Raw genomic sequence first — 27989 nt, forward strand, 5'->3', positions numbered from 1 at the left:
TAAGGCTACCGATCTATTGTGACACAGAAAGTGGGTTGTTCTGTCTTTTTCCTCTCATTTGCTAAATCCTGACCGCAGTCCACGCTCATTGTCCGGTGCTTCACATGATCAAACTGGTCCAGCAAGTTATTTCTGAGCTGGTGTCACAGACCTCCATATCGATCTGCCAGCGGACCTGCTGCACGGACACTGCGTCTTTGAAGACAATCCTGAGTGTTTGCTGTTTTTCTTCTCACTTGCAGTGGAAGTCCTCGGGCTCAGCCATGAGGTGCTTGGCCGCTTTTCTGATCTTTCTCTCCGGTGTCGGATTTATTGGATGCAAACCCTCGTCGTCCTGTCCCAGTGGACAGTTTATGCTGAAGAACCAGTGTGTTCTCTGTCATCCCACCTGCTTTGAGTGCGACGGACATGAGCTGTTTGAATGCACTACCTGTGGAGTTGGTAAGCACATTTTTTTTTCCTATGCACGTACTTTGAACACAGGATAAAACCACGGGTGACTAATCCAAAAGAAAAAGGGCGAATTATATAAGTATTAAATATTTAATTTTCGTCACACTGCGATGCATTAGATTCACCCAAAGAGGGGTTTTTAAGGGCAATGCTTGTATACCTTAGTTTCTGCAAGGACCAAGGAAAAAAATAAATAATCACCAGCTAAACAAACGATTAATTCAAATGAGCATTTCTATTACTGTCTGGATAAAGTGTGAAAATGTGAACACTAAATTGCTTGTCATTGGCCGACATGAGTCCTCTGTTTTGAGCATTTTTTTTTTTCTTGGCTCCACAGATGCTTGAATAAAACAAAGCCATGTCACAGACTCATTAATCCAACTGAAAGGGAGGTGGAGTTTTTTGTCAGAGCTGCACAATTTAATGGTTACCAAAGCCAAAGTTCTTTTAAAGGCTTTTGAATTAAGGGAGGTGCACTCAGCTCTGGTTTACCATTTACTCTTGTTAAACAGTCAGAGATTGGCTGTAGAACTTGAGATTTCTCTGTCACAGGGGCACTTTGAAATGGGCAAGAAATGAAGGTGTGATCATTTTTCTCCCAAGTTTTCACTCGATGTAATCTGATCATGTCAGAATGGGGCCTTTGTTAATCAGAGGGAGAGGAAAAAATATCCCCTTGGGCTAGAAGTGTTACTGTTGCAGTTCACTGGGCTTAACCTGCAAAACCTGCACTTCTCTCTTCCTCTTTCCCTCTCACACACACACACCCCCCCTTTTGGAATACATGCATTTTGACGTTGCTACGATCATGCACTTGTTTTTACTAACTGTGTGCCCCATGTGTTTTTTGCTGTTTTTGCTTGACTGATTTTTGTTTATTCCATTTGTATATCTGTGTGATGCTCTTTGTGAAAGAACATCAAATGCCAAAAGCCTCACTCCTTACTCTGTGGTTTGTCGTCATATAGGGGCCACATTTCTCTGTGCATGCTGAGGTTAAGGGTAGTAGAGGGGTGAGAGGGGCTGCAGCAGCTTGTTGCCTCTCTCCTCCCTGTCTCACACATCTTCTGTGCAGCGCTGAGCAGATGAGACAATGCTGTAACTCAGCTGCTTCCAGAAATGCCTCCGGTGCCACAGCTAGGCTAGTGGCAGGTGGCAGAGTATTAATCATTTTGGGCCAACACAGGACTCTGTCTCTGCCCACGGCTCTGATCTCTGATTGCCTTTGTTTACATAAGTTGGAGCATCATCAGTCAGGAAGTGATCTCACACTGTGATCTGTTCGTTGCAGGCTTACAGTCAGCATGCTGGGCTGCAGCCATCAGTTCATGATGTTGTTCATGGCTTTAACATCTGTTTGCTCTGCCATTATTTTCTTTGTCAATAAAGCATGCATAATGAAATGCTTGCCACTGATTCACTTATTAAGCTCCACGAAATTTCTTTCCTATCAATAAAACGGTCTCTCTGTTATATGTATTAATACTCATCATCGTCATTTGCTGACGGCTCTGAACTCTCACACAGTTGTCAGCATGTCTTTTCCTCTACCCTTCATCCCATGTAATCGTCAGGTCCATTTGGCTCTACCTCTGCATTTATTATGTGGAGCTCATTGATTTTCACTTTCAGAAGAGTCCAGATTTTTGGAAAAGGCGTTTCCTGGCAGGAGTTCCATATGGCTAATGGCATCTTTATTACAGGATAAACTAGCGGAGGCTTTATATTAACAAGTCCTCTGTGTCCTCCTTCTCCTCCTCCTCCTCCTCCTCCTCCTCAGATGAAGATGGACAGGAACGTTTCCTTCACCAAGGTCGCTGTCGGATACACTGCCCCCGGGGACTCTATCCTGACAGGGGTCACTATACCTGCCTGTCCTGCATAGCTAATTGTGAACTCTGCACAGACGGCAACATATGTGCCAAATGTCGGGAACACTACAAACTCCAGAATGGGGTCTGCCAAACAGCGTCCTGTGACATAGGTAAATGTAAAGCAGAATTTCTGAGTTGGCTGTAGGCTAACAGAAAGGTATTTGGGCTTGTTATGCTGGGTCTCTGTGTCTCAGGGCAGGTGCAGGACCCTGATACAGGAGAGTGCATTGACTGTGAGATGGGCTGCAAAACATGTTCTGTGGGTAAGTGAAACCCTTACTGGATCAGCATTCACCATCCTGCTCTCTCTCCAATGTAAGGAGGATCTGTGATGTTTGTTAAAACAATAATGCACAGCGGAGCACACACACATGCAGCCATGTAGCCAAGAGTTGTAGCCACATGAATTCTAATTAATCACCTTTTCTCATTTGTACACAGAAGACCCTGAGATCTGCAACAGCTGTGTTGAAGGTTATGTTTTGTGAGTTTTTTTTCCCCCTCATTTTATTATTGTCTTGATGAGATGACTTTTCTGGCTTCCCATGTCCTCTGCTATAAAATCAAGCGCATTCTCAAGTATAATTTGAAAAACCTAAATTTAACACCAAGGCTGCAACTAACAATTACTTTCAATGAATGTAACTGTTATATTCTCAAATAATTGAGAAGTTACTAGAAAAACTAGTAAAGAAGTTGACATTCTTAAACTGTATTTTGTGTAACACTCCAAAACCCTGATATTTAGTTTACAATCATAAAACTGTGAATAATTGTGCTTGAGAAGTCGGAATCATTGTTTGTTTTTTTGGCATTTTTTGCTTGGAAAATGGCAAAGGTAATCAGTCAATCAACAATGAATACAGTGAAATGTCTTTTTTCAGAAGTTTTAATTCATGGACGTTTAAGATTCTGCCAAGAAATAATTAACCTCAAAATGACCTTGTGGTGGTTTTTATTTGTCTTACCATTGTCTTGCAAGATTGAGAGTTAGGTAAATCAATATGCAGTATGCAGGGTAATGTACTTTTCCATATATTGGCTTATAGAATTTTTTTAAATTATTGTCCATACCACGAGAAACTTCATTTCACCTGTATTTCAGTTTACACCGGTGCATCACTTGGACCCAGTGTGTAACACAAGTTACAGAGCAAGAACAGGCCTCCAATTGTGTACCCCCCCACTCCCCCCGAGTTTAGGCCTCCAGGTATTGTGTGAATCAGGTTACCTTCCATTCCGAGTCATATGCTGTTATCTGAGCCTTGGTTTGAGCACAGGAGAGCGGTCTGCTTCACAGAGATACTTAACAAAGTGTGTTTTTATGTTATGTGTGAGATGGAGGGGAGAGGAGAGAGAAAGAGAGCAAGTATAAGTGGAAAGCATAGCCAGTAGCAGGTGTGATTATATAGGGTACACCATCTTGACTTTACTGACTGCTCGTCTGAATCACAGCAGAGGAGGGTTGAAGGAAAATCCACCGCCTCACTGCACTCCCCTCCTGTTACTGCTGTTACATAGGTACAGCGAGATACTCGGTCTTCTCTGACTTTTACTTTATTAGTAATGGTTTCAGAGATTTAAAATGACAGATGGTCTCGGTAATATCTGTGGCCGCTGTACTTTGCCTTGCGAGGAAAACACCAATAAAAGAAGCCCAATAGAGCATGGGGTGATCATGAAATGCAGGAAGAGCCTCACTGCGATAAACTGTGACAGATTCCAGCACTTAATACCACTATTAATGTTTTGAGGGTAGTAATGGCAAATGTTTAAGTTGGGCAGCTTTTGCTCAACTGTGTGGAGTCAATGTTATTCTCTCATATAACAGTGAGTATTACAAAGACTTTCAGCATGATGGATGCTTGGTATTTATTGACATTTTCCTTCCTCTCTAAGGAAGCAAGTGCAGCTGAACCAAAAGAATATTGAGATTCACTCTTAATATGGTCTATATAGTTTATTTACTTAAGCCTTCTTAACTTTAGGGACTACTTACAGCATATTTTCAGCTTTTCTTAACTAATTCAGGGGGTAAAAACCCTAAACAAAAGTTGCTTTGGAAATGCTAATGCGCCCTCCTGGAATGGATAGTCTAATATTTGCTCTGAGGGATTTTTAAACATCCCACAGATTCTTAAGTAGAATACTGTTTCCAGGCCAGAGACAGGGCCTGGTCTGCACCAGCTGCTATTGTGAGTGAGTTGATGGATGCAGTGTGGCGCCTCCAGCTGTTCCTTCTCAAACAACCACTGCATCTTAGCACCAAATCCACGGCAACGCAGTAGGAAGTTCAGCTTGGGCTGTCAGTGATCGGATTCTCTCATGTAGGGAGGTGGAAGAGGAGGCAACAGAGGATGTTATACTATAAAAGCTAATGGCTTAAATTCCTATTTAGCTCGTTTCATTTAGAGTGGTAAGTCTGTAAAGTAGGTGTCATTCTTGCTTTAGTGTTTTATGTGTGACATATATTGCAACTTCTGAGCTCCTTTAGGGTAGTTTTATTTTAATTTTTTTTTTTTTTTTAGGACAGCCGTCTCATGTTTAATAGCTCAGTTAGGCCCCAAAGGACTGATAGGATAGGTTAATGACAGAAATCTCCCCATGCCTCTGGGCTACAAATAAAACACCAATTAACTTTCTGCCTTAAGAAGAGAATAGAACCATGATAAGCTTGAAGAAAAGCAGCCTACATTATGTTGTTGTCTCTGTTTGCCGTCCTTACTGACGTTTGATTGAGCGCGCCCGTTGGCCGAGGGCTCTATTGAAGTCAACAATACAGCGGCAGGTGTGCTGTGGAGTGACAAAGTGCATGTTGGGATTGCGTCTTGCATGTGGTGTGTTTTGTCTTTCCTCTGGTTTTGGTTCATCCATATGGGCCAAAGGCTGCCTGCAGCAGCTTCATTCTTCATTCACTATAAATCTTTGAAAGTTCCATTAAACCACAATAGTTTTCCTCAGGCCTTTGATATTTCAATAGCTTTGTTCTGCATGTTTGTGTTTAAAAAAATAAAAAAAATAGGCTCCTTTTATGCAATAGCTGTGACGGACAGTTTTAGTTCACCATTTAATTTTAGGATTGAATTAACCTTTTCTTTTACAGTTTCAGACGCCAGTGTCGCAGGCATTGCCCCCAGAGCACCTATGAGGACTGGGGCAGGGGTTTGTGTCTGTCCTGTCCATCACCATGCACTGATTGCAGGAGCAACACACACTGCCTTTCCTGCCAGTCTGATTACTTCCTCAATGGTACCAGTAGCAAATAATTATCATTTCTGTGTATATTTTGCTTGCTATTAGCATACTAAAGGATTCAGGCGACCCTTTCGTCCTATACAGTTCTAGCAGAAAATGTATTTAATATACTCATAAATCACTGTGTGTCAGAGTAATCAATCATTCTTGTTAAAGACTAGTGATGGCACTCTTGAGTCATCATTTGGATTGCAAATCATGTTCGTGTCAGCAAATCTGTAACATGAGATATGCAAATGTTTGGTTTATGCAAACCAGCAATTGGGATAGTGTTGTTAGGTTGTGTTCTCTATAGACATCTCTGTTAAAGCTTTGAGATTGTAAATAAAGCCTGTAGCTACTAAAAAAAGAAGATTAGCAAGAACACCACAGCACTATCAAAGATTATTTAACATGTACGGGTTCATATTTTATGGACTTGTGCTTGTACATTGTGCCAGACAGCATCTATCACGGATGATCAGCTTATTCTCTCTTCAGCCACAAGGTCCCGTTTCAAAAGATCTAGGTCATTGTTTTGTGCTTGGGCATGTGGATGGAATTTGGAGAGGGAGAGATGGTGGAGAAGGATTTAAACAGTTGTGGAACACATGAAGAGATCTTTTCTGAGACCATATCAGAGCAACCTAAAAGGAACAGATTGTGCTGATGCTAATGCATCGTGTTTTTCAAATTAAATGTACTTTTTGGCATTTTGCGATTCAAATCATTTATGTTTAAGCAACAGATAGTGATCAGGGAATTCTGGAACAGATAACCTGGCTTTCAGTGAAACATCTCCAAAATAAGAACGGGTTAAAAAGTACAGTGAGGTAGTAATGTCATTTCCTCTGTGTACTGCTCTGTCCTATCAGGAGGCGAGTGTGTCAAACAGTGCCCACAGCAAACCTTCAGTGACTCCAGTGGATGGCGCTGCCAGCCTTGTCACAGTTCATGCCAGACGTGTCACGGACCTCATTCAACAGACTGTGACCTTTGCCTTGGTGGGAACCCTCCTCTACATGGGCAGTGCCCCCTGGTTAACTGCCCACTGGGACAGTTCTATGACGGTAAGAGTAACAATGTTAATCTCATTTTCTCCGTTTTTTTTTTTTCTTTAGAGATATGTAGCTTTGTAGGATTGTGAGTCCTATTTGATTTACTATAAAACAAGAACTGAATGGCTGGCTGTGGAGTCAGATTATTCCCAATAACATGACACTTGGCTGGTTGATTCCCTGATGGAAGTAATTGCTTTTCTCATATGGGAGGTCAGTGCAGAGGTCAGTACAGTGTCCCTGGAAGCTAGAGGGATTCACTGTCCTCCTCAAGGACACTTACACATGGTGGGCTGCTTGCCACTGAGACGGGGCTTGAACCCTGCTGAAGGATCGCTAGGTTGAAGGACGGGCCCCCCTCTCACTGTGTCACCCTGCTGCACATACACCGCGTCACCTCTCGTTCAAGAGCACTTTTTTTAGTCGAACACTTTTAAAAGGCTCCTCTGCCTCAAGCACGGGGCTCTTCACCAGCTTCCCCTTTGGTGTCTGTGTCAACAGTGTTGGAATACAGTACTCCATTATCTTCAGGCATACAGGGTAATCAGGCTGATCATTTATATTTCTGCCTCAGTGGTTTGATTATTTACATCCTTGTTTAGATCAGCCTGTTCATTGTCACTTAGTCCATTTTTAGTCATTTTCTAAACTGCCCATTGCTGACCATTGTGACAAAAATACATTTTCAATTGATTTTGTAACCTTGTACATTGTTTCACTGCAAGAATATCTGAGTTTTACACTTTTACACTTGAAATTTCTATGTCAGTAACAGGTAGCTTTAGCTATACATATGTTTAAATATAAATAGCTTACATGCCATGATGGTGACTTCCACTTCCAAGTTGCTGTAACAATAGTCCAAGATGTTAGACACTGTACAGATTCCTATAATAACAAGTGGTAAGTTGCAGGTGTCATATACACGAACTTACTGAAAACACAATGCAGCCTCCACTGCACTCTGCCAGTGTTGAGCAATCAGTGGCACCAAGCACTTTATGACTTGCTCACAGCTTATTGTGCTTCCCTCTAGCGGTGAAGGTAGGTCAAACAGAGAGTTCTCCAGTCAGCATTCAGTTTTAACAAGACTCTGTTTTTTTTTCCCCAATGTGACGATCTGTTATAGTATGAGATAAGGTTACTCTGTTTATCGTTTTAATTTCAGGGAAATACAGTGAATGTCACGCATGTGATGCATCCTGTAAGACCTGCTTTGGCCCACAAGCGCTGGATTGTTCTTCATGTTTCAAAGGTATAAATGTTTTCTTTTTTCAGTCATGGCAAAAAAATGTAAACATTATCCCAATGAGCATTGTGTTTTATGGGTTTTTGTTTTCACAGGATATTTCCTGGATCAAGACAGTTCTTGTGTAGTGCAGTGTCCGTCCGGCTCCTACGCAAACTCTGCGACTCAGTTATGTGAGGACTGCTCGCCAAACTGTGAGGCCTGCATGGACACCAGTGATAACTGCATCAGCTGTTCCAAAGGCAGCTATAAACTTTTTCTCCACCAGGGGCGGTGCTGGTCAAATTGCCCGGAGTAAGCAGCTGCATAAACTAAGCAATACAACAAAGTACAAAGTACTATATATGGTGTTGTTTTTGGGGATTTTGCTCTTTAGGCTTTATCAACTGTCTCCTGACTTTACTTTCAGAGGTTTCTTTGAAGTAGCGGAGGGGTCATGTGAAGCCTGTGATAGCTCCTGTCTGACATGTGATGGGATCAAGTCCCAGTGTCTGTCCTGTGCTGATGGCCACTACTTAGAGAGTGGTATGTGCAGACTCAACTGTTCACTGCGAACATATCCTGCAGATGATGGTACCTGCAGACGCTGTCCTCCCCACTGCGATGTTTGCTCAGACGACAGGACCTGTTTCAGTGAGTTATTAGCTGTGTGTGCAACTGAGCTTTACATGGAAAGATATTCCAAGTGGATGATATTGTGTCATGAAGTCCTTAAGTCTCTTAAAACTTAACCAATCCTCTTCTGTATTATTTCAGAATGCAGTTTCCTCTACTTGATGCTGAACGGTGTGTGTAAGGCTAGTTGTCCCATGGGCTATTATGAAGACATGGAGGAGGGTCGCTGTGGTCAGTGCCACCCCACCTGTGGCAGCTGTTCAGGGCCCCTGGCAGATGACTGTGAGACCTGCTCGACATTTAGCCCCAAACTCTATAAGGGGACATGCTCCAAAGACTGCCCCAGTGGTACTTACTATGAAACTGAAGCTATGGAATGTCAAGGTTAGCCTCTCAATACTCTTTTTTTTTTTAAGCATTGTTTCTGACCATGTACGCTGTCTGACACTGTCTTTTAAATCTTAAATCAGGTCCCATTGTTCATGCACAGAGGCATCTCACCCATGGAAACTAAATTTAAAATAGTAAATGTATCGCCTTTCAAGATATAGAATGTGGTTTCCATGGCTTGTAAAACTAAACATTAGGATGAGGAATTGTAAGCACAGTTCAGACCCTGGATAGTGGGATTGGAAAGGTGCAGGTGGCTTAACAGATAAAAAGTAATAAAATGATAAAGTAGTAGAAAGAGAAATGTCTTGATATAAACTTTATCTGATAAGTCTTACAAGGGACCCACAATGACATTTTTCAAGCCCGTGTCTAGAACCACAACAGTGTCACTGCCGTGTATTGTCTCATAGGTTTAGTGATGATGAATTGCAGTAGTATGACATTCCAGTGATGTAGTCTGATTTCTCTGACTATGTGCAGAGTGCCACCAGACTTGTATGAGCTGCTCCGGCCCAGACGCAAACCAGTGCACGCAGTGCGAGAGAGGACTCGTGCTTGATCCCAACACACTGTTGTGTGGTGTCACAGGTGACACAGACTGCCCACCCAGGACCTACCTGCACGATGACCAGTTCACTTGCATGGGTTGCCATCGGCACTGTTACTCTTGTGAGGGCCCGGGCAGCGATGAATGCCAGACCTGTGCCGTCCCCAAATACCTTCAGAGTGAGCATTTTCCACGGATATTCGACTGCACACACTGATGCGGTTCAGGGTGTAAAAAACAAAACTCAGCAGCAAAGCAGGTTTTTACAAAGTGCATTTATTATGCAACCATATAACGAAGTGAAATCATGTATCTCCTGACCATCAGCTCTTCAGGGACTCAATACCAGTCTTATTTTTAACTCTGACTAATTTAATTTGAGCCTTTACAGAGATTTTTGTCAGCTTGTCTCAGCTTTGCAGTTGATGCCCCCAGTACACATTAAAAATTGGCTTCATAATGATGGTTCTTCTGAGAGCATTTAACAGATAGAAGCAACATGAATTTCTATACTGAAGTGGAAGCACTGAAAGGAGTTAAAAAGCCAGTCAAAGCTGAAGAATTAAAACAAGTTGAAGATTTACTACCTGTGTGATATTAGTGCCATTGTCATTAGCAACAAACAGGCATGTTGGCCCAGCGGGGTGTGAACCAGAGACCTTTTTCAATCTTCTCTTTAACCAGCACTGAATGAGACCCTGATAGGTCGCTTCTGATAACTTAAAGACTCCAAAACAAAACTCCTGTGGGTTCATTTTTGTTACAGTTTTAGAAGAAGAAGACTAATGGGAACATTTTGAATATATAATTTGTGATATTGTGATATTTTTGCTTAACCACAGTATCTTTCTGTGTTCTTGACATAATCCAGTCTAGCCTCCAGTCTAAAGATGGACTAGTTAGTAGGGAATCTTTGGCAATCCCACAATTGAAAAGGATTCCGTGTTTTCCAGGTATTTATTTAAGTTAACTGTATCAACTTTGAAGGTAAGATGCTTCAAAGTTGATACAGTTAACTTAACTTAGTCCTCTTCCTGTATGAAAATAGTGAAACGAAAGTAGTTTTATCGACCAACATCACTGATTAAATGTTTTTTTTTGTAAAAACAGAACAGGTGTTCTGGAGTAAAAGGGAAAAGAGAAAAAGCAAAATGCTTCACTGTGTTTGCAGAGGAAAACTTAACGTTGGTATCAAACATGGGCTTTTTTAAAGCTGAACTACATGAATACAAAAGTATGTGTGTGATGCACACTTTCAGGGTGTGATGTCCCCTCACCTCCCACCTTTTTCATTCTGTCAGCACAACTTTCTTAACCAGCTAACTAATGAATCTTTGGCATTTGTGAATTGATTCAGAATCATAGAGGATTAAAAAGTGCGATTCTTATGTGAACTGATATTTGTTCACCCACTAGTCGGGTGCCAAAAAGTGTCCAGATGAACAGGAAAGAAAAACTAAATCAAAATGAAAAAAAGAGTACATGAGTGGGTAGTAATAAATTGAGAATGGAGCTTTTTGTCCTGTGTGCCTTTTTCCAGACAGCACCTGTGTGAGCGACTGTCCGGCTGGTACATACAGCACAAGGCAGGAGGCTGACGGCACAGAGCTGGGATTCTGTTTGCCTTGTGACCACGCCTGTTCCACCTGCTCCGGAGCATTGCCTAGGGATTGCCTCACGTGCTCTCCAGGATTCCTGCGTCTCCTTCACCTCTGCATCACCCATTGTCCCACAGGGTACAAAGCTGGGGCTCCACCATAATCTCAGAAACATTTACTTAGCATTGAAACACGACCTCTATTGAGTCCACTTTGCTCGTTTCCTGGAGATGAGCCAAACTTTCCCTGAAAACTTTTATTTTCAGTTCCATTTTTGACAGCACTTGACTTTTTTTTTTTTTTTTTATGTATTGTTATTAATATTTTTTTTATTTTGATTTGATTATGTCTACCAATAGAGTTGTGGCTTCAGCCCATTGTTAAGATTTTGGTGGTGATTTGGGTTTGTTTTTTTTACCATTGACTGATAATGACCATTTTTCACTTAGTTCTTACCACAGGTAGAACTTACATCCGTGAGAATGAAAAATCTATGTACGGCTGACTTGTAAATAATGATTATTTCATGCATCTTTTTTCAGGTATTACAGAGAGGGCTCCCAATGTGAGAAATGTGACCAGTCCTGTGAGCTGTGTACAGGACCAGGGCCCGAGTCCTGCAGGGCCTGTCTCCCTCCTCTTCTGGAACTGCAAGGCACCAAGCTGTGTGTCGAGCGCTGCCCACACCGCTTCTATCTGCTGGCTGATGTGTGCAAACAGTGTCACACAAGCTGTCAGACCTGCACAGGTACGCATGAAGGAGCTGTTAAGTAAAGCTCTGTAGTCAATGTTTTTTTTTTTTACTTGCGTAAGAAGTCGGACCGTGTGTATGCATATGTGTTTGCAGATGCCTCGCCTCAGGGGTGTGTGACGTGCGACTGGGGCAGCACTCTAAAGGATAATGTTTGCTATCCGCGTTGTGAGGAGGGGCGATACTTTTCAGAAGAGGTTTGCTCTTAGTTATGAGTCATGTCACATATTGCTTTGATTATTTATTTATTTACCCAATATGTAATAGCAAAAGATCAGTATTTCTTTTGTATTGTCATCCAAAGCAAAGGGTAAAGCTGTTCAATTTAAATCATTAGATTAGTGCACCAGGACACATCATAAGAGTGTTATATTCATTAACGAGATGCTGCTGATGTCCATTTCAAATTCTTAATCACACTTACATAAGTGAATAACTAAAGGCCCTGACAACATTTTTTCGTATCTAAGTATGGGCGATGTCCACTTTAGCACAAATAGCTTTGGTTATTTCTGTGTTTGTGTTGTTTGTGGGCTCCTCATACTGGTTTAGGTTCAGCTGATTCAGCTGTTGTTTGCTTGTGTTGCCAGGCCACTGTTTATTAGGATGAAGTGAGTGTCAGGTTAATTATAACTATATTCTCCAAACTTGGTGCTTGGTTTATAATGAATATTTGATGCTGTAAATAAATACTTAAAATGAAGTTGTGTTTTTTTTAACCTTATGTAGCATTTTTCTTCAACAAGCAACAGAAAGTACAGACAGAAACTTAGTGTAACTCAGATTTGTCCAAACAAGGTTTCATTCTCTTTTCCAAATATCGTAACATTACCAACTAGCAACTGACATGTTTTTCTTTTATTTACCCAGTGCAGTAATTTGTGAAATTGTGCCATCGTAGGAAACTTGTGAACCGTGCGACAGCTCATGTCGGCATTGCACCGGGCCCAGACCTGAACAGTGTCTGACTTGTCACCGGGATTCTGCTCTTCATGCTGTGGAGAACCGCTGCGCCCGCTGCTGTCAGGCCGGTGGGAATGACACCGATTGCTGTGTGTGTGACAGCCGCTCAGGTAGAGACCCTGTCTGCCTATCATAAGTCATCATAAACACAGGATTGTTCAGATACGATCATCTATTAAAGGCAGCTTTCTGTTCTAGCTCTGTGTGTGGAGGTCCCCCAACCCAAGGCAGGAGACGATCAGGTAGCAGACCTGAATATGTCCACTAGAGCTCTGAAGCACACCTCAGCCGCGTTGCCTATTGCCCTGCTGCTAGCACTGGGGTTGGCCCTGGCTGTGTTCGCTTTGGTCAAGGCCCATGCCAGGAAGAGGCTTTGCTGGAGCCAGAGTTATGAGAGACTGAGTGGCAGCGGCAGCATCAACATGCCCCACGGGGTGCCCGAGCCAGACAGCGGAGACGAGGTGGATGTGGTGTACACCAGCAGAGGTGGATCAGTATATCGGCGCTACAGCTTCATCCACGAGCAGGACGCAGATGCAGACCAGGATGTGGACGAGAGCACTTGTCTCAATCATTCCTAGATTCATCCATGCCTGAGCTTACAGTAAGTGAGGAATGTATCGTGGATGCTCACAATATGAAGACTCAAAATAGTTTAGTTACTTTTTAAAAGAGAATGTAGCTGTATTTTGTTTTGGTATGTTGGTATGGTGAAAAAATACATAGACGTATGTATGAATTTTTCTTTTTTTTACTTGATATCAGAGATTTTTGTTAAACAGTAACATGATCATGTATAATAATTTAAATCTGCATGATTTGTTGTAAATAGAAATATATAAATGAAATAAAATCTTTCCCATTTGAGTGTTTCTCAGTGTATCTCGACTATATTATGATACTATTCTGAGAATATTCTAATTTTCAAACTAGAGTTTACTAAATTATATAGAAAATGTGAAAGTCTCACTCTAAGCTACAGAGGGATGCTATAAATTCACGTGCACAAAACATGAATAGCAACTCGGGAAAAATGCTTTTCTCCAACACGTCAAATATTGTCACATGAAGGTGTAGTCTGCGGTTTGCGGGCTCTGCCTCACGTCTAAGAAGACACAGCATTATTGTTGAACCATGCACCAGGACATGCAGTAGCTCAGATCAGAAGTCTTGTTTAGTTTGTCCACACCTTAGTTTTGACACACCTTCTTAGGAGGCTGATTCAGCTTGTGCTGCGTTAAATGAAGCGCTGCTGCCGGCTGCAAACCTGTAACCTGCACTGAAGACGAGGTCACCTGTGCTGTGTTCTCCACATCCAAGGCGATGGCTCTTGTAAGGCTGAAGGCGAAGTGTCAAATGTTGTTGAGGACCCTCTCTCTCATCCTTGTGGGTATGTTCCTCTCTGTTTTCCTTTGGGGAAACTGGCTCCAGTCATTGTCTGGCCTTAGGATACCACAGCAGTTCTCTGCTGACCTGCCGGGCTGCGTGGCCATCATCAGTGGAGACATGGAGGGCAAGAAAAACGAAGTAGAAGTGCTTCTGGCATCCAGGAAAAGACTGAATTTGTTGTCTGAAGACTTCTATCTCAACATTACAAAAGACTGCCCAGCGTACATTGAAAAGAGAGGCTTCATCACAGCACCTCTCAGTAAAGAGGAGAATGATTTTCCTATCGCCTACTCCATGGTGATCCATGAGAAGATTGAGATGTTTGAGCGACTTCTTCGTGCCGTTTACGCTCCTCAGAACATCTACTGTGTGCATGTGGACCAGAAATCCTCTAAACAGTTTCAGGAAGCTGTGAGGGCAATTGTCTCCTGCTTTTCTAATGTTTTTGTAGCCAGTAGATTGGAAGGAGTGATATATACCTCATGGTCCAGGGTGCAGGCGGATTTGAACTGCATGAAAGATCTGCTGAGCTCATCCGTCCAGTGGAGGTACTTGCTTAACACCTGCGGGACAGATTTCCCCATCAAAACCAACAGAGAGATAGTTGAGGCGCTGAAGGCTCTCAGGGGGAGAAACAGCATGGAGTCTGAGACCACCAGTGACCACAAGAAAAGCCGTTGGCAGTATCATTACTATGTCACGGACACTGTCGTCATGACCGATGTGAGGAAAAGTCCTCCACCCATTAGCAGCCCCATGTTCTCAGGAAATGCTTACTTTGTGGTCACAAGAGCCTTTGTGAAACATGTGATGCAGGACAGAGAGGTTCAGGAACTTCTGGAGTGGGAGAAGGACACATACAGCCCTGATGAGCACCTGTGGGCCACTCTGCAGAGGATGCCCTCTGTTCCCGGATCAGTGCCTGCTCACATCAAGTACGATTCGTCAGATATGCAAGCCCGCGCTCGCGTGGTGAAGTGGAGTTTTTTAGCAGGAGATATGAAAAACGGGGCCCCTTACTATCCTTGCACTGGGTCTTACAGAAGAGCAGTTTGTGTGTACGGAGCTGGCGACCTCAAGTGGCTCCTGGGACGCCACCACCTGCTCGCAAATAAGTTTGATCCTGGGGTTGATGATGTCGCCATTCGATGTTTGGAGTCTGTTCTGCGTTTTAAGGCTTTAGGCCATGACCCACTGTCCACAGATCAATATTCCACTTTTTTGTAAAGCTTATTTAAATTCATATATTTAACTTGACATTTCAAATGAATAACACTTCATGTTTGAAACAAGTAAATATCATAGAAACTAGATTAATTTATTATGGAAAATTCATCAAGGATCTACTGAAGTGTCTTAAATATTCTGTTCCTGTTATTGTTGGAATATTGTTAGAGATCTTACATAATTTCTTATAATATTCTGTGCATATTGTTATATATCATTGTCAAGTTATTGGTATGGATCTTGTGATTTCTTACATTTTATACTGTATGATTTCAGAGGAATCTGTATTTGTGATGCCATCTTGTGGATTATGAGTGGAAGTGCTCCACAAAGTAAAAACACTGCCTTTAAGAATTTGGTGACTATCATTTGAGTGTTGTTGCACAGACTCTGCTGCCTTTAAGAATTTGGTGACTATCATTTGAGTGTTGTTGCACAGACTCTGCCTTTGGTCACCATTATCAATGAGTGCTGCCGCATGAGTGTTTTCAATCTTGTTACCACTGCAAAATTGGCACTTAATATAAAAAAAATACACAACAATGATGCGGATCCATGACTTTACTTGGAGGAAATGTTACATTAAGACCTACATCTTTGCTTGCAGATTGTTGCTCTCACAAATGTTCTCCCTCCACAAGTCAGGGGGCACATTCAAGTGAGGGGCAAAAAATAAAACTTTATTTTCCCCAGGCAGGATTTTAACAGAACGTCAGCAGTGAACAGTGAAAAAGGTGCCATCAAAACTTGTTCTATGAAATGCCACTCAATGGGTCAGAGACCTAAAATGCAGTTTAAAATCAGAGCAACCATAAAAATATATTAATTTCTCTCCTTTGTCACCTTTTGAATATAAATATATATTTAAATGTAATAAAGCAGAACATGCACCAACCATCTGTAACAGAGTGCCTTAAATAATGTGTAGATACAACAGTAACTAGGGAACACCAATAAGCGAAGTTTGACATGATATACGGGCAGTAAATATAAAAGATTAAAAATGACAGCATGTGGAAAAACGCCGAGGATCAAACTGTAAAAAGTTCCACAATGTAACAGGCAGCATAGTTTCAAAAAGGCACTTTCTTGATGCAAAGAGCTAAGTCTCCAGTCGCGTTGCCCAGAACATTCTTCATCGTTCTCCTCCTCCTCTTCCTCCTCCTCCTCCTCCTCATCTTGCAGTGCGAGCAGGGTCACTCTGGAACAGCAGCAGCAGCAGCAGCGATCTCCACTTTGCCGTGCATGTCTTGGTCGATTCTGCAAACAAATTCAACAGCGATCAGGCTCCTGTGTGACCTGGACGGCGGGCTGTCTAACAGGCCACGGTTCACTCACAGTCGAACTCACGTCGTGCTGCTACACTGCTTCATAGACACACTTTCCATATGATCACATCCTGGAATGTGATCGTTACTTTTATGTCACTAGAAGGGAATTCTTTACGTGAGAGAACATTTCTATTCTCACTCACACTTTCACATTTCCCCACACATGCCTGTTTGATTTGTTTGTATTTTACATCCTTAACAACTTTTATTCACAATTAAAATATTATCCATTCACTTTTTCAGGAAAACGTTGGTAATACCTGCAAAATACAAAGCAATCAATTCAATATCAGTTGTGTTATTATGAGGTTCTTCCATTGAAACTTGTACTTCAATGCCTAGTGCACACACTGCAAACAGTCGTACACTAAGTATATGCACACAGTATATACAATCTTTGCACTTTTGCAAACCTGTGAATCGTCCATTACAATCTATAGCCATGTGGTGAGTGCAACTTTTGAGCTTAAAATGTGTAATGTGTGTTGATACTGTCAGTAAGACTTGGCTTAGGTCCATGGGAATGTGAGAGGTTTTAGTGCTTTTGTCTTGCAAGTTCAACTTAGAGACTTGTGCACCTAATAACAGAATACAACTAATTGCTGCAGTGTTTTATATGCAATACTAAGTCTCTTCTACAACCCTGCTGTTATTACTTTTCTAATGTTCCAACATCCCATGATATATTTGCAAATAAATTAAATAACCCCAGCAATTGGAGCAGACGATCTCTTGCGTGCATGAGTTAAGCTGACAAAGGTTTGTGGCAAATACTAAACATCAGCAGGGCGTGGGTATGCAGTGAGTCATGCAAGAGCTGTGAGAGTGAACAAGCTGGGTGTTCAGTGAGGGTGAGTTACTGAGGGGAACCATGTGAGGACATCACGGCTGCAGCGAAACCACACACCAGTGACTAAGAGGAGCTACTTCTTTGTGCTTCCACCAAATTCAGTTGCACAGACACACAACAAACTTACCCAACGTCGACCACGTCAAATAGTAAACCTGATTTTTAAAAAGACACATGCAGGTAAGTGCTACTTGATGGCCTGAATTTGATATCGGAAAGCAGCAATGCAACCATCCACCCATAAACCATTCGACCATGTTATTGACAGAACTCATAACTTTCTGACAGGCAGCATCACAGTGAAAACAGTACCTTGTAAAAAAAAAAAAAGGTACGTGGTGTGTTTAAAACCCCCATGCAGATAGCTGATATTTTGGGGGGCTGTAAACAACAAAAAGAAATTTAATGTGAATTGGCTTTGAGATGAACTTCACAGATTTGGCTCAGAAATGGGATTTAGTTGGTTAAACAATCACCAAGCCACCTATTTTGGGAAACTAATCAAACAGATTAAACCTCCTGAATCTACTGAGGGGAAAATGTGGGGCACTAGGGAGGAAAGTTGTTGATTTTGGCCAGAGGGTAACAGCAAATCATCCATCTACAAAATACGCAGGACAGAGTGAGGTGTATTGGTGCATTTCTGAGAGCCAATCGATCATTTCCTTGTTAGTTTTGTGAAATGCGAAAAAAAAATAAAAATAAAATGCTGAAACTAATCCTGGGTGAAAGTGCATATACCTTTTACGGCTTTTCCTATTTTTTTCGTCGTCAAACCTTTGGAGGGGGCAGGGAAACGGAGTTAAGGAAAGGAGAAATACACAGCCAAAAGCAACCAAACATCCAAAAGAGCAAAAACATTTGATGAGTATTTGTGCTGAAGTATCTTCAAATGCCACGAAGATACAAGATCTGCCTCAGGTTAAGCCACATCAAAGAGAAATACAGCATGAGCAGTTTCTCACCGTGAGCTCTATAGTTGACTCACATCAGCAACGGCGAACGCTCAAAAATGAAGGCTGTATTCTTTAAAAGCAGTTCATAGAACAAGATGATCTGGGGGCACACCTTTAAGTGATGTTTACATGCTAAGGAGAACTCTAAGTGCATATTTGCCACAAAAAAAAAGAAGTTAATATATATTTGTAGTTTGTATATATTTGTAGTATTCATTTAAATCTCTTCTCCATCATATAATAGTGCAAGTGAGACAATAATGCTTATAATGCCAAAGTGTCCAAGATTTTGGAAAACGCCTAAATCCTGCCTGGGAATCTTGGGGATTTGATCTAATAAGCATTGCGCAAACTGAGTCACACTCATAATGACTGACATCTTGTCTACACTGGCCACATAGGAGGAGAAGAATGTTGCTGTAGCACCACCTACAGATGAGATGCGGCCTAATCTTGCAGGTTCAGTTAAAGCTGACACTGTACAAGCACAAAAAGTACCTACGACAGACTGATAGTAGGGAAAACATCAAGGCAAGTAGCATCATGGTAATAACGTTTATTTTAGGAATTATCTAATTGTGTTTTGTACCAAGTGTCGTGAAGATCGGGTGAAACTTGTAGAAGTGAAGAAATGGAATGTGACGTTCACGGCTGTGGTCATGGTTCATTTACTTATTCACTAATTAAGTGAGCAGCCAAGTATTGCTCCATTGCACAGTGGTTTCTATCTGCAAACCTGGAATCACCAGATGTACAAAAAACAAGTCTAACTATGCCGCTGCCATCATGGCAGTAGCTGCTACCACGGTGGCAGCTAATGGGGATACAGATAAATAAACAAATTAATAAATGAACTGGGAACCACCCTGACATGTAAACCAACCATGTGAATGCTTACTTCAATGTTAGCGTTTGACCATTAGCACCGTTTAGCACCAATATCTGTATTGGCCTTGGGCTTCTATTTCTTATCTTGCAGACATCCAACTACTTTGTCTTGTTTTCAGAGAATCTGAGAAGTGCTGATGTGTTTGGGTGGAGCATACTTACTGCTTGATACACTCTGGTATGGACACATACTCCATTGGGACCAGTTCTGCAAGGTCTGTCAAGCTGTACACATACTTGATTTTCTGAGTAAACTTGGAGCTGTGAAAAGCAGGAAATGTCACAATCTGAAGGTTACCCGAGGAGAGCTATGTTTCATTATTCCAAAGACCTTAAACATTAAGTCTTACCTTATGAAAGGTTTTGTAAGTGCCAGCAGGGTGCGAATAAACCAGGAGGGATGGACAATTATCAAAGACTTCAAGTTCTTCCTTAACCTGTTTAAAAAGAGAGTGAGGAGCTGTCAACAAGGTAATCACACATCGCACATGATGATGCTTTTGCCTCTGCATCTCTTGTAAATACTATTTGTTTGGAGTGTCGAAAAACCACTCAGACTCACCTCCTATCAATCTGTTGATAACACTTTCTGAGCCAGCCGACGGTTGGCATCTTTTTCCGAGAGGTCGCCCCGTTCAAATACACAATCATATAGTTCTCAGCAACCAAAAGCTCCAGCGTGCCGATGACATACCTGCGCCGGGGAAATTCAATTAGGGCTGGTTCTACAATGTTTGCTCACAAGGACTGGGAAATTCAAATAACCACTCACTTGAATAAATTGTCCATGATGTATCTGTAATTTGGCTGATTGCTCTCAGGCATAAAGCACACGGCAAACACAATTATGGCATTCAAACCGTCCCCATAGTAACCTGCAGCGAAAAATCAAACATTAAAAAGTGGTGTTTCAGTATCAAAACATCTTTTTTTTTTACTTCCCAATTTTAATAAGCACAGACTGATCAACTCCCGTCAACCACAAATGTAATACAGCTTGTTCATTTTGTACATTAAAAGAGAAGACAGACACTTAATATTGCTGTGTTCATGTGAGAGTCGCAAAATTTCACAATGTAAAGCCCTGACCTCCATGGCTGATAACCCTCTTGTAAGGTTCGATGGCCTTCATGTCCACTCTGTGTTCCTGGTCTCCGAAACGAAACACCCTCCAGCGTCGACCCTCGTCCCTCTCCTCCAAGGCTGAGTACTCCTGCACCGACTCCACGCCCTTCTGCAGCAGCTCTGTGGTTTTTGGCTTGGGGAGATCGTCTGAAGGAGAAGAGGTGCGTTAAAACCCGCAGCTTGGACACTACAACCCCTGGATGTGAGGGCTGTCTGATGTTATCAAATCTACTTTGATCAAAGGATTTATTAAATGTTTAGATCACTCAATATTTCATAAGGCTTTTCAATCACATGCATTTTAATCAATGGACATTAGTGTTGCATGGAATTTTTTTGCTTTTATCTTTTTGTATCTGGGTGACATGCTTTCTCTCCAAATCAACACCAACAATCACATCTCAACTTCCATGTCTCCCCTTCACTTGAGGCCAGCCTGTCCCAGAGGGAGAATCTACCATTTTCTCAGGGAACCCCTGCTATTGTGCTCTGCGTGAGCCTGTCATGTCACGGTATAACAAAAGGAAATAAATGTGTCAAAGAAGCACTCTCATTCACAGCGACGCGCCATCCCCGAAATCCCCGAGGACTTCTGTGCATCTTTCATGGGATGTATGAGACATCAAGCAAAGTGTTCAAATGATCACATATATCGTGCATGCAACAAGCAGAATCGAAAAATAAGTGAATAGTGCAACCAAATCACACCAGCACGCTTTTATGAGGATCTTTCTGTGAGCGACCCATTTCCTAAATAGACTGAATTTAACACATTGATCTGTGTTTCTTCAGAGCACTGTATAATCCACATACGGATTCTGAAAATAACTGGCGAGTAGGGCTGTGACGGAACTGTGACGCCTTCCGCGGGGGGTTGAGCTTATAGCCATCACCACCCCAAATTTATTTTGTTTGTATTTAATTTCTTTTGCTGGTGAAAGTTACAGGAGTGCATATGGTGTGTGTGTGATGTGAAATATCACATTAATCATTATTAGTTTATCGTCATCGACTGTCTTCCATCCCATGTTCAAGGGCTTCTGGAGAAGCATAATACGATGTGCGGCAGGCATATGGACGTTGTTCGGTCACAGCTCTACTGCTCATCATTTATGAAATCATCTACCAAATGAATGATTGAAAAATTTACATAAGCTTATGTCAGCTTAACAGAATTGTTCCTACTAATCACAATACTATGTCACTCTTGCGCTGTAATTTTGAGTTTAATTGCTCTTGTATAGTCTCTACTCTATATTATTTTCATTTTATATAATTTCTATAATTTATTTCTTTTTTATGCTCTCCATTTCATCTTTGCATTTCTTTCTTGTGTTGCTGCAAACACCTGAATTTCCCCTCTGGGGAACAATAAAGGTTTATCTTATCTTCTATTAAGTTTAATATAGTTACATGCCATATGTAATATGTCTCCTAAAAGCTAAATTCATTAAGTGCACGTTTTTATTATGATATGGTGTATTCACTTATTGTGTAATACCTTATAATGTGCTTGTAAAATATGACACTGATAACTGTAGAGTTACAGTGCAGATTACACCAGTTCAGCTGCTACTGATTGTTTACTCAAACAAGAACATTTCAAGGAAAGGAAAAATAGCATGCACACAAACATGAACTGAAAATGAAAGGTGTGGCACATGAAACGTCCCCATGATTTGTTTGAACAACCGAAGACAGAACTTAAATCTGGACAATAGGAGTTGATTGACTCGTGGTTGGCAGAAAAAAAGCGGGGGCTGACCAAGAGACCTTACCACAAGGAAGACAGAAACCTGTTGCTGGCCTGCAGCCTGTTTCCAGGCAGAGAATGGAAACAATTCTTCCAAGTGAAAAAGAGGAAGGCAGCAGTGCGGAAACACAAAAACAACAGAGCACATTTTACACTTCAGGCAGTCAGCTGCCTACCATGACCTGTAAAGTCAAGGAAGGAAAACACACTTCATCTGGGTCCAGTTTTAAAGAATCGTTGCACCTCCCATCTCATTGAGTCAATCTAAACTTTACTGTTCAACTGGAACAAACTGGGTTAAAATATACACAGAACTAAAACTGTTATCATCTTGCAAATCAAGTTCTTACCTTCCCATTCAAACTCATTGCTGTTGTCTGAAGGTGTGTCTATGTCATCAAGGTCCAGCTCTGTGCTTTCATCCAGCTCGTCAGAGAGAAGAGAACCTTCACTGCGGTCCAGTGTGAGACTGATGTCAGGAGCTGCGAGCTTCTTCTTTGCCTTCTTGCCATGGTTCATTGCAAAGCCTAGGGTAGATGTCAAGTCATCAGTGGTTATATTGTTTGTAACGGATGGGAGGTATTCGCATAACCCTCGATTGGTTCCCAGTGGCTATGGAATAATACTTTTGCTTGAAATGCACATCCCTACATTGTATACTATTCTGTTTTCATTACCAGGGTCTCTCTCTTCAACGGTTCCTGCAAAAAGCTCATCGTCAAGCTCCTCTTCCTCCGGTAGGGGCCTAATAATTGAACAGGAGGTGATTATTGGACAACTTTCAAAACACAAACGTGTACAAAGCTCGGAACCGCGTGATTTACAACACTGAGACTAATTGGCGTTACCGTGGAAAGTCCTCATCCTGCCACTCTTCCTTCAGTTCAACTCCTTCCATTCTTAGGCGGGCTTCTGTTGTGGCGACTGACTCTTGGCGCTCCAAGCTAGAAATGACAACAAAGAAAGGTTGTGCCATCTTTTATGTTCAATGATCTCTAATTGCTAAAAACATCAAGAGCAGGGCAAGCAGAGATTATCCATGACAAACAAAAACTTAACACTTAATTGCTTATCTGTCAATGGGTGCTTGTGACTTGCACAATCCTCAAAAGAATTACGGGGGGGAAGTAGACTAAGAGTCAAAAGGATTTTTTTGTTCGTGGGTTAATATGTCAACTACAATCTTTCAAAGTTAGTGGATATGGCAGGTGACACTGATGGAAATGTACAAGATAAAAGATACTCTTGACTAAAGCCACACAAACGCAGATGATTATACACCCAGCAAACAAGGGTGTGAGTCTTTATGTTACAAGTAGGCTATGATGAGAAAATGCTACACAATACCTGAACAGATCCATCTAATTAATGTAAACAGATTCGACACTTTAATCTCGATGTATACGTTTGTATTTTTCTACAGAGGTATTTGTCGAGCAAGTCGAATCTATCTCTGTTGTTGGTAAGAGATAGTGTGTCACGCACTGCCAAATTGTTCATGTGAAGTGGCTGATAAGTTCACGGACATCGTTTTCGCTAACACCCAAAAGCAGTACAGCTTACTCCTCAGTTGCAGATTTTAGTCACAATGCACATGACAGATGAACAAGCACCACGGAGTGAAACATCATGTCACTTTTGCATTCAAGCACTTTTTTTTTGCAACATTTAAGCACATTTTCATTTCAAATAGGCCATTTTTATCTTCACAGCTGGACATGCTGTATAAAGTGAAACTTTGTGTGCATAACTCAAGTAGATAGATAGATAGATATAGATAGAAATACTTTATTGATCCCCAGGGGGGAATTCTAGAAAGAAGGCTTTTACGATGAACCTTTAGCTTTCAAAACTTACTGAAAATAAAGGGGAATAACTGTTTTTTGTTTGCTGTGGCCAACCCTGCATGTTTACTTATCACCTTAGATTTGCATCAAGTCATTAAAAAGTCCTGTTTATATCGATATGCTAAGTATAATGTGCTTTTTTTTTTAAACCACCACAACAGTCTAAAGAAGGTGGCATAGGCTTATTGCCTTTTTTCAACAAACCAAATACTTAGACAAGAGAAATAAATAATCATGACACCTTCATTGTACGAGCTACTGGACAGATGCGTGCTGTATCAATACATAATTCATAGTCATGCATGTTGATTGAGAATCTCCTCGAGGGTTTCAGCTGGTAACATAATCAGATCACTAGCTTCTTGAAAAGCTTACAAGCTTGCGTTGGGGCTTAGTTTATAAACCATAAGGCTACTCACTAATGCTGATCATGGTATCTGTATCTTGCCTGTACAGAGCTCCCTTTGATGCATTAATCACATGCACGACTGCATTTGTGCTCCCAGACACAGAAACATTCTGAGCATTTGGTACTCAACATTTCATAACGTATCAGGTTAGCTGTTTGCTTATGTATAGCGCTAATCCCCACGTTACATTTGAAATCCAGCTGAGAAAAAAGAAGTGCCACGTTAACGTGGTTTCCTGAAAAGCAACCCTAACAATCCAAGTGCAAGGGAGACCATGATGCATGTAAGTGGTATCAGCCACATCAGGAAGTCGAATGGAAAAAATTAATTACTTTTTAAAGACTAGAACAATAATAATGCACTTAGTAGTGAGCTGAATTAAGTTGCAGATCAATAATGGAGAGTTTGAATGTCAACTTAAAATATCAAAACAAAGATAAATCCATATAAAGATGTTGATCGAGAGGGTTGGCTAAAATGTTAATGACGAATATATTTTTCATCAGTCTTGACAGGAATATTATTTATCAACATCTTTGCAGTACAATGCTCTTTTTCATCATGCAGTGTCTACCCCCATAAACTGTTACGCCCCATTTTCATGATGAGAAGGATGAGCAACCAGCACAATAAACTACTATACTTGAAGCAATACAGTGCAAGCTGGTGGGACCCACTTCAAGAGAGCCTCAAGTTCCCCTGGCACTGTTCAGCTTATAAGAGTGTCTATGATACACAAACGTGTCACTGTCAGAAAAAAGTGGCCTATTATGGCTTTAGTGAAGCACTTGCTGAGCTTAAATAGCAAATTCTTCAGACAAAAAACTGCTGGCTACTGAAGATTAAAAAGCCCTTTCAAACACAAATCAACACAGTGGGCATTTCCAGGAGATAATGACATCCTGAAAGGTCGTCTCCTTATGGTTAAAACTAGTGTTGCTGTCCAGCTTTCATCTACTGATTTCTATTTTCATGTACAATCCTCTCATTTAGCCTGAAGAGTTACACCTGTAAACTAGCACGCAGTCCAAAAAATATGCAATATATGCCACATATCTGAAACTTATGGTTTCCACTTTTGTTTAAAAAGTGCTGTTGTTAACTTCATTTTTGACATTCTAGTTTGTGGTGCTATTGCATTGGTTTGCATTATAAGGCAGTGTGATCCTAGTGTTTTATCTGAAGCTGGAGAAAACAACATTAGACTGTACAGGTATTCCTGTTGTTGCGTCCACACCCTCTGTAGTGTTCAGGAAATACATTTCATGCCAGCCACAGCTTAGCGTCACTTGACTTCATTTCTGGCCAGGCTACAAATATGGGTTTGGAAATGTTATGTCCTCCTCGTTTGGTATCAATGGTCTTCACTTATGAAAATGTCTGCTGAAAACAGGCTTTATATCTAAAAAGGCAGAGCAGGATCCTGTTATCATTTTAGCCAGCACTGATCCTTGTGTTTTGGGTACTGCTAATTGTTAATACTACTTAACAAGTATTACTACTACTAATACTACTTAATATTAACAATTAGCACTGGTATTGGCAGTGATGCAGGGGAATAGCTGGCCTGTCTACCAACTTTTAAACCCAGTAGAGTGGATAACATTCAGGCAGTCATCTGGCTCAGGTGCTGCAGTCAGGCCATGCACCGATGGAGGTGAAACCACAAACTAGGTCATATTTTAAGCCAATCATAAAACTGCACACATACAGACCTTCCTATGGGCCCAGATGGTGAGCGTGGCTGGGGAAGGCTCACCGGGGTCGAGCTCCTCGCTGCCGGCTGTTCCTGCTCATTGTCAGGACTTGTCCTTTCCTGTGGCGTACCTCTTGTTTTGGTTAGGCTCTCCTGAAGTGCCTCTTCGCCATTTTCAACCGTAGAAGCTGTGCTGCTTTGCAACTCGTCTAACTCCTCCTCGTCCCCTTCTCCGGACACTCCAGAGGACGAGGGACTGGAGCTTTGCCTGTTTCCCAGCTCCTCATGAGTCCTCCTGGGTGTGACAAAATCTCGGCTGCTATTGTTCAAATTCATATCACTTACACCCTTCAGCACCGCGTCGCTCTCAATCACATCCGATGCCATAAGTTTCTCCTGTCGCTCCGGTGCTAAAGCCAGTCCGAGTCAAAGAGTCAGACGAAGAAACGCTTAAAACACCGGCTTGCAAGTTAACATAAATCAGACAGATAAAAATCAGACTTACACAACTTCGTTAGAAGTTTGTGGCTAGCGCGGTAGCTCTCGTCCGCTGCACAGCTAGCCGAGAGGACTGTTGTTGTTGACAGCTAACTATGCCGACCAAGAGCGCATCTTATTATATAAACAGTGTAAAATGTCACACAGGGTGCACAGATAGCCACCTTTCCTAAATGCGTCACAGTGTGTGAACCCTGGAGCCAAAAAAAGGACGCTAGCTGTGCATAGGCAGCCGTGCGCAGTGGTCGGACTTATCAATTTCCTCCCTTCCTTCCTCCAAGTCGGAGTGCTCTCCTGCTAACGTAACAGGCGTTAGTCACGCTAGCATATGGGCTACAGTTAGCTAACTTAATTAGCCGCAGCAAAAATACTTAACGCCGGCATTAATCCGTAAAATTAAGTAGTTGTCAGCAACGACGCAACGTTAGGACAGCTGTCCCACTGGTCCATATGAAGTATAAAGTCAGTACCCGCTGATTTATCTAACTTGGGTTCCTCTAGTATGTCAGAATTGTAGCCACAGAGGACGGTAACAAAGCTACAGCTAACTTTAACTGTTGTTACTTCTCTAGCTAGCCGCAGTGACTGAGTGAGCGGGTGAGCGGTCTACGGAGTTGCCAGTTGTGTTTCCTTCAGGTTCGTATATGATCTCTCTACATCTTCATCTTTCAACCATCAAGTACACATTAAAATAAAAAAAAAAAAAACACGAAATTGTTATTTTGGTGCATTTTGGGTTATGTGTTTTCCACCGCCTCATTCTTGTGATGCAAAATGTGATTCTGTGTTCAAGAAATGTCACTTCTCTGTGGTGTGTCCCAAGTTGAAACGATCAAAACAAACTTTGTAAAGTGCACTGCTATCAAGCTGTAGTGTAAGACATGCCATACGAATAGATTCAGAGACTTTGATATAGGTGAATATATAACACATGAGTTATGTGTCGGACTGCCCTGTGGAAAATCACAGACCTGGCACCCCTGGCAGTTTTGATCTTCCCGTGAACTGTCTCACTGCCTCAGAAAAGGTCTCACTGCCCTCTGCTGACAGGAACATTATGAAAGGACGAGACTGAAAAATCTGTCTGCACTGGGGTCAAAACAGTGATTTAAACCTCAACTGTGTTTTCCATTGGATCTCCTAAAAGTTAGATTTTCCATTTCCAGTCTGTAAAAAAAGTGTAATTCCACCTTTTACTTGCAGAATCCTGTGCAAAACACTCATGTATATATTTTATATTTTTTCCTCATATTTTTATATTTGCATCTATTTTTTACATTT

General features: G+C 41.6%; 3 protein-coding genes across 8 annotated transcripts; 2 read left to right on the forward strand and 1 right to left on the reverse strand.

The window, feature by feature from the left end:
* The first annotated feature begins 255 nt into the window (after positions 1-255).
* LOC139201806 (proprotein convertase subtilisin/kexin type 5) lies at positions 256-13452 on the forward strand. Its single transcript, XM_070831232.1, has 16 exons — positions 256-441; positions 2237-2440; positions 2525-2593; positions 2772-2814; positions 5434-5579; positions 6440-6634; positions 7791-7877; positions 7967-8165; positions 8281-8504; positions 8628-8870; positions 9360-9605; positions 10967-11162; positions 11567-11772; positions 11872-11972; positions 12677-12848; positions 12937-13452. Exons 1-16 carry the CDS (start codon positions 264-266, stop codon positions 13317-13319), a joined length of 2892 nt encoding a protein of 963 aa, XP_070687333.1. The 5' UTR covers positions 256-263; the 3' UTR covers positions 13320-13452.
* A 609-nt stretch (positions 13453-14061) lies between these two features.
* Positions 14062-15354, forward strand: gcnt3 (glucosaminyl (N-acetyl) transferase 3, mucin type). The gene has a single exon (XM_070830506.1). The coding sequence runs from the start codon at positions 14062-14064 to the stop codon at positions 15352-15354; it is 1293 nt and encodes a 430-aa protein (XP_070686607.1).
* A 546-nt stretch (positions 15355-15900) lies between these two features.
* bnip2 (BCL2 interacting protein 2) lies at positions 15901-27269 on the reverse strand. 6 transcript variants are annotated; one of them, XM_070830407.1, is made up of 12 exons: positions 26230-27269; positions 23106-23201; positions 22935-23002; positions 22608-22784; positions 22283-22318; positions 20469-20651; positions 20152-20254; positions 19942-20073; positions 19730-19816; positions 19542-19640; positions 18277-18312; positions 15901-16614 (listed from the first exon to the last, which is right to left on the reverse strand). In XM_070830407.1, exons 1-12 carry the CDS (start codon positions 26595-26597, stop codon positions 16551-16553), a joined length of 1449 nt encoding a protein of 482 aa, XP_070686508.1. In that variant the 5' UTR covers positions 26598-27269; the 3' UTR covers positions 15901-16550. The 6 variants fall into 6 exon arrangements, with proteins under 6 accessions (XP_070686508.1, XP_070686509.1, XP_070686510.1 ...); XM_070830408.1 differs by lacking the exon at positions 22283-22318; XM_070830409.1 differs by lacking the exon at positions 18277-18312.
* Positions 27270-27989: the final 720 nt, after the last annotated feature.

Source organism: Pempheris klunzingeri, chromosome 5 (assembly GCF_042242105.1).
Source record: "Pempheris klunzingeri isolate RE-2024b chromosome 5, fPemKlu1.hap1, whole genome shotgun sequence".
Classification (NCBI taxonomy): domain Eukaryota; kingdom Metazoa; phylum Chordata; class Actinopteri; order Acropomatiformes; family Pempheridae; genus Pempheris; species Pempheris klunzingeri.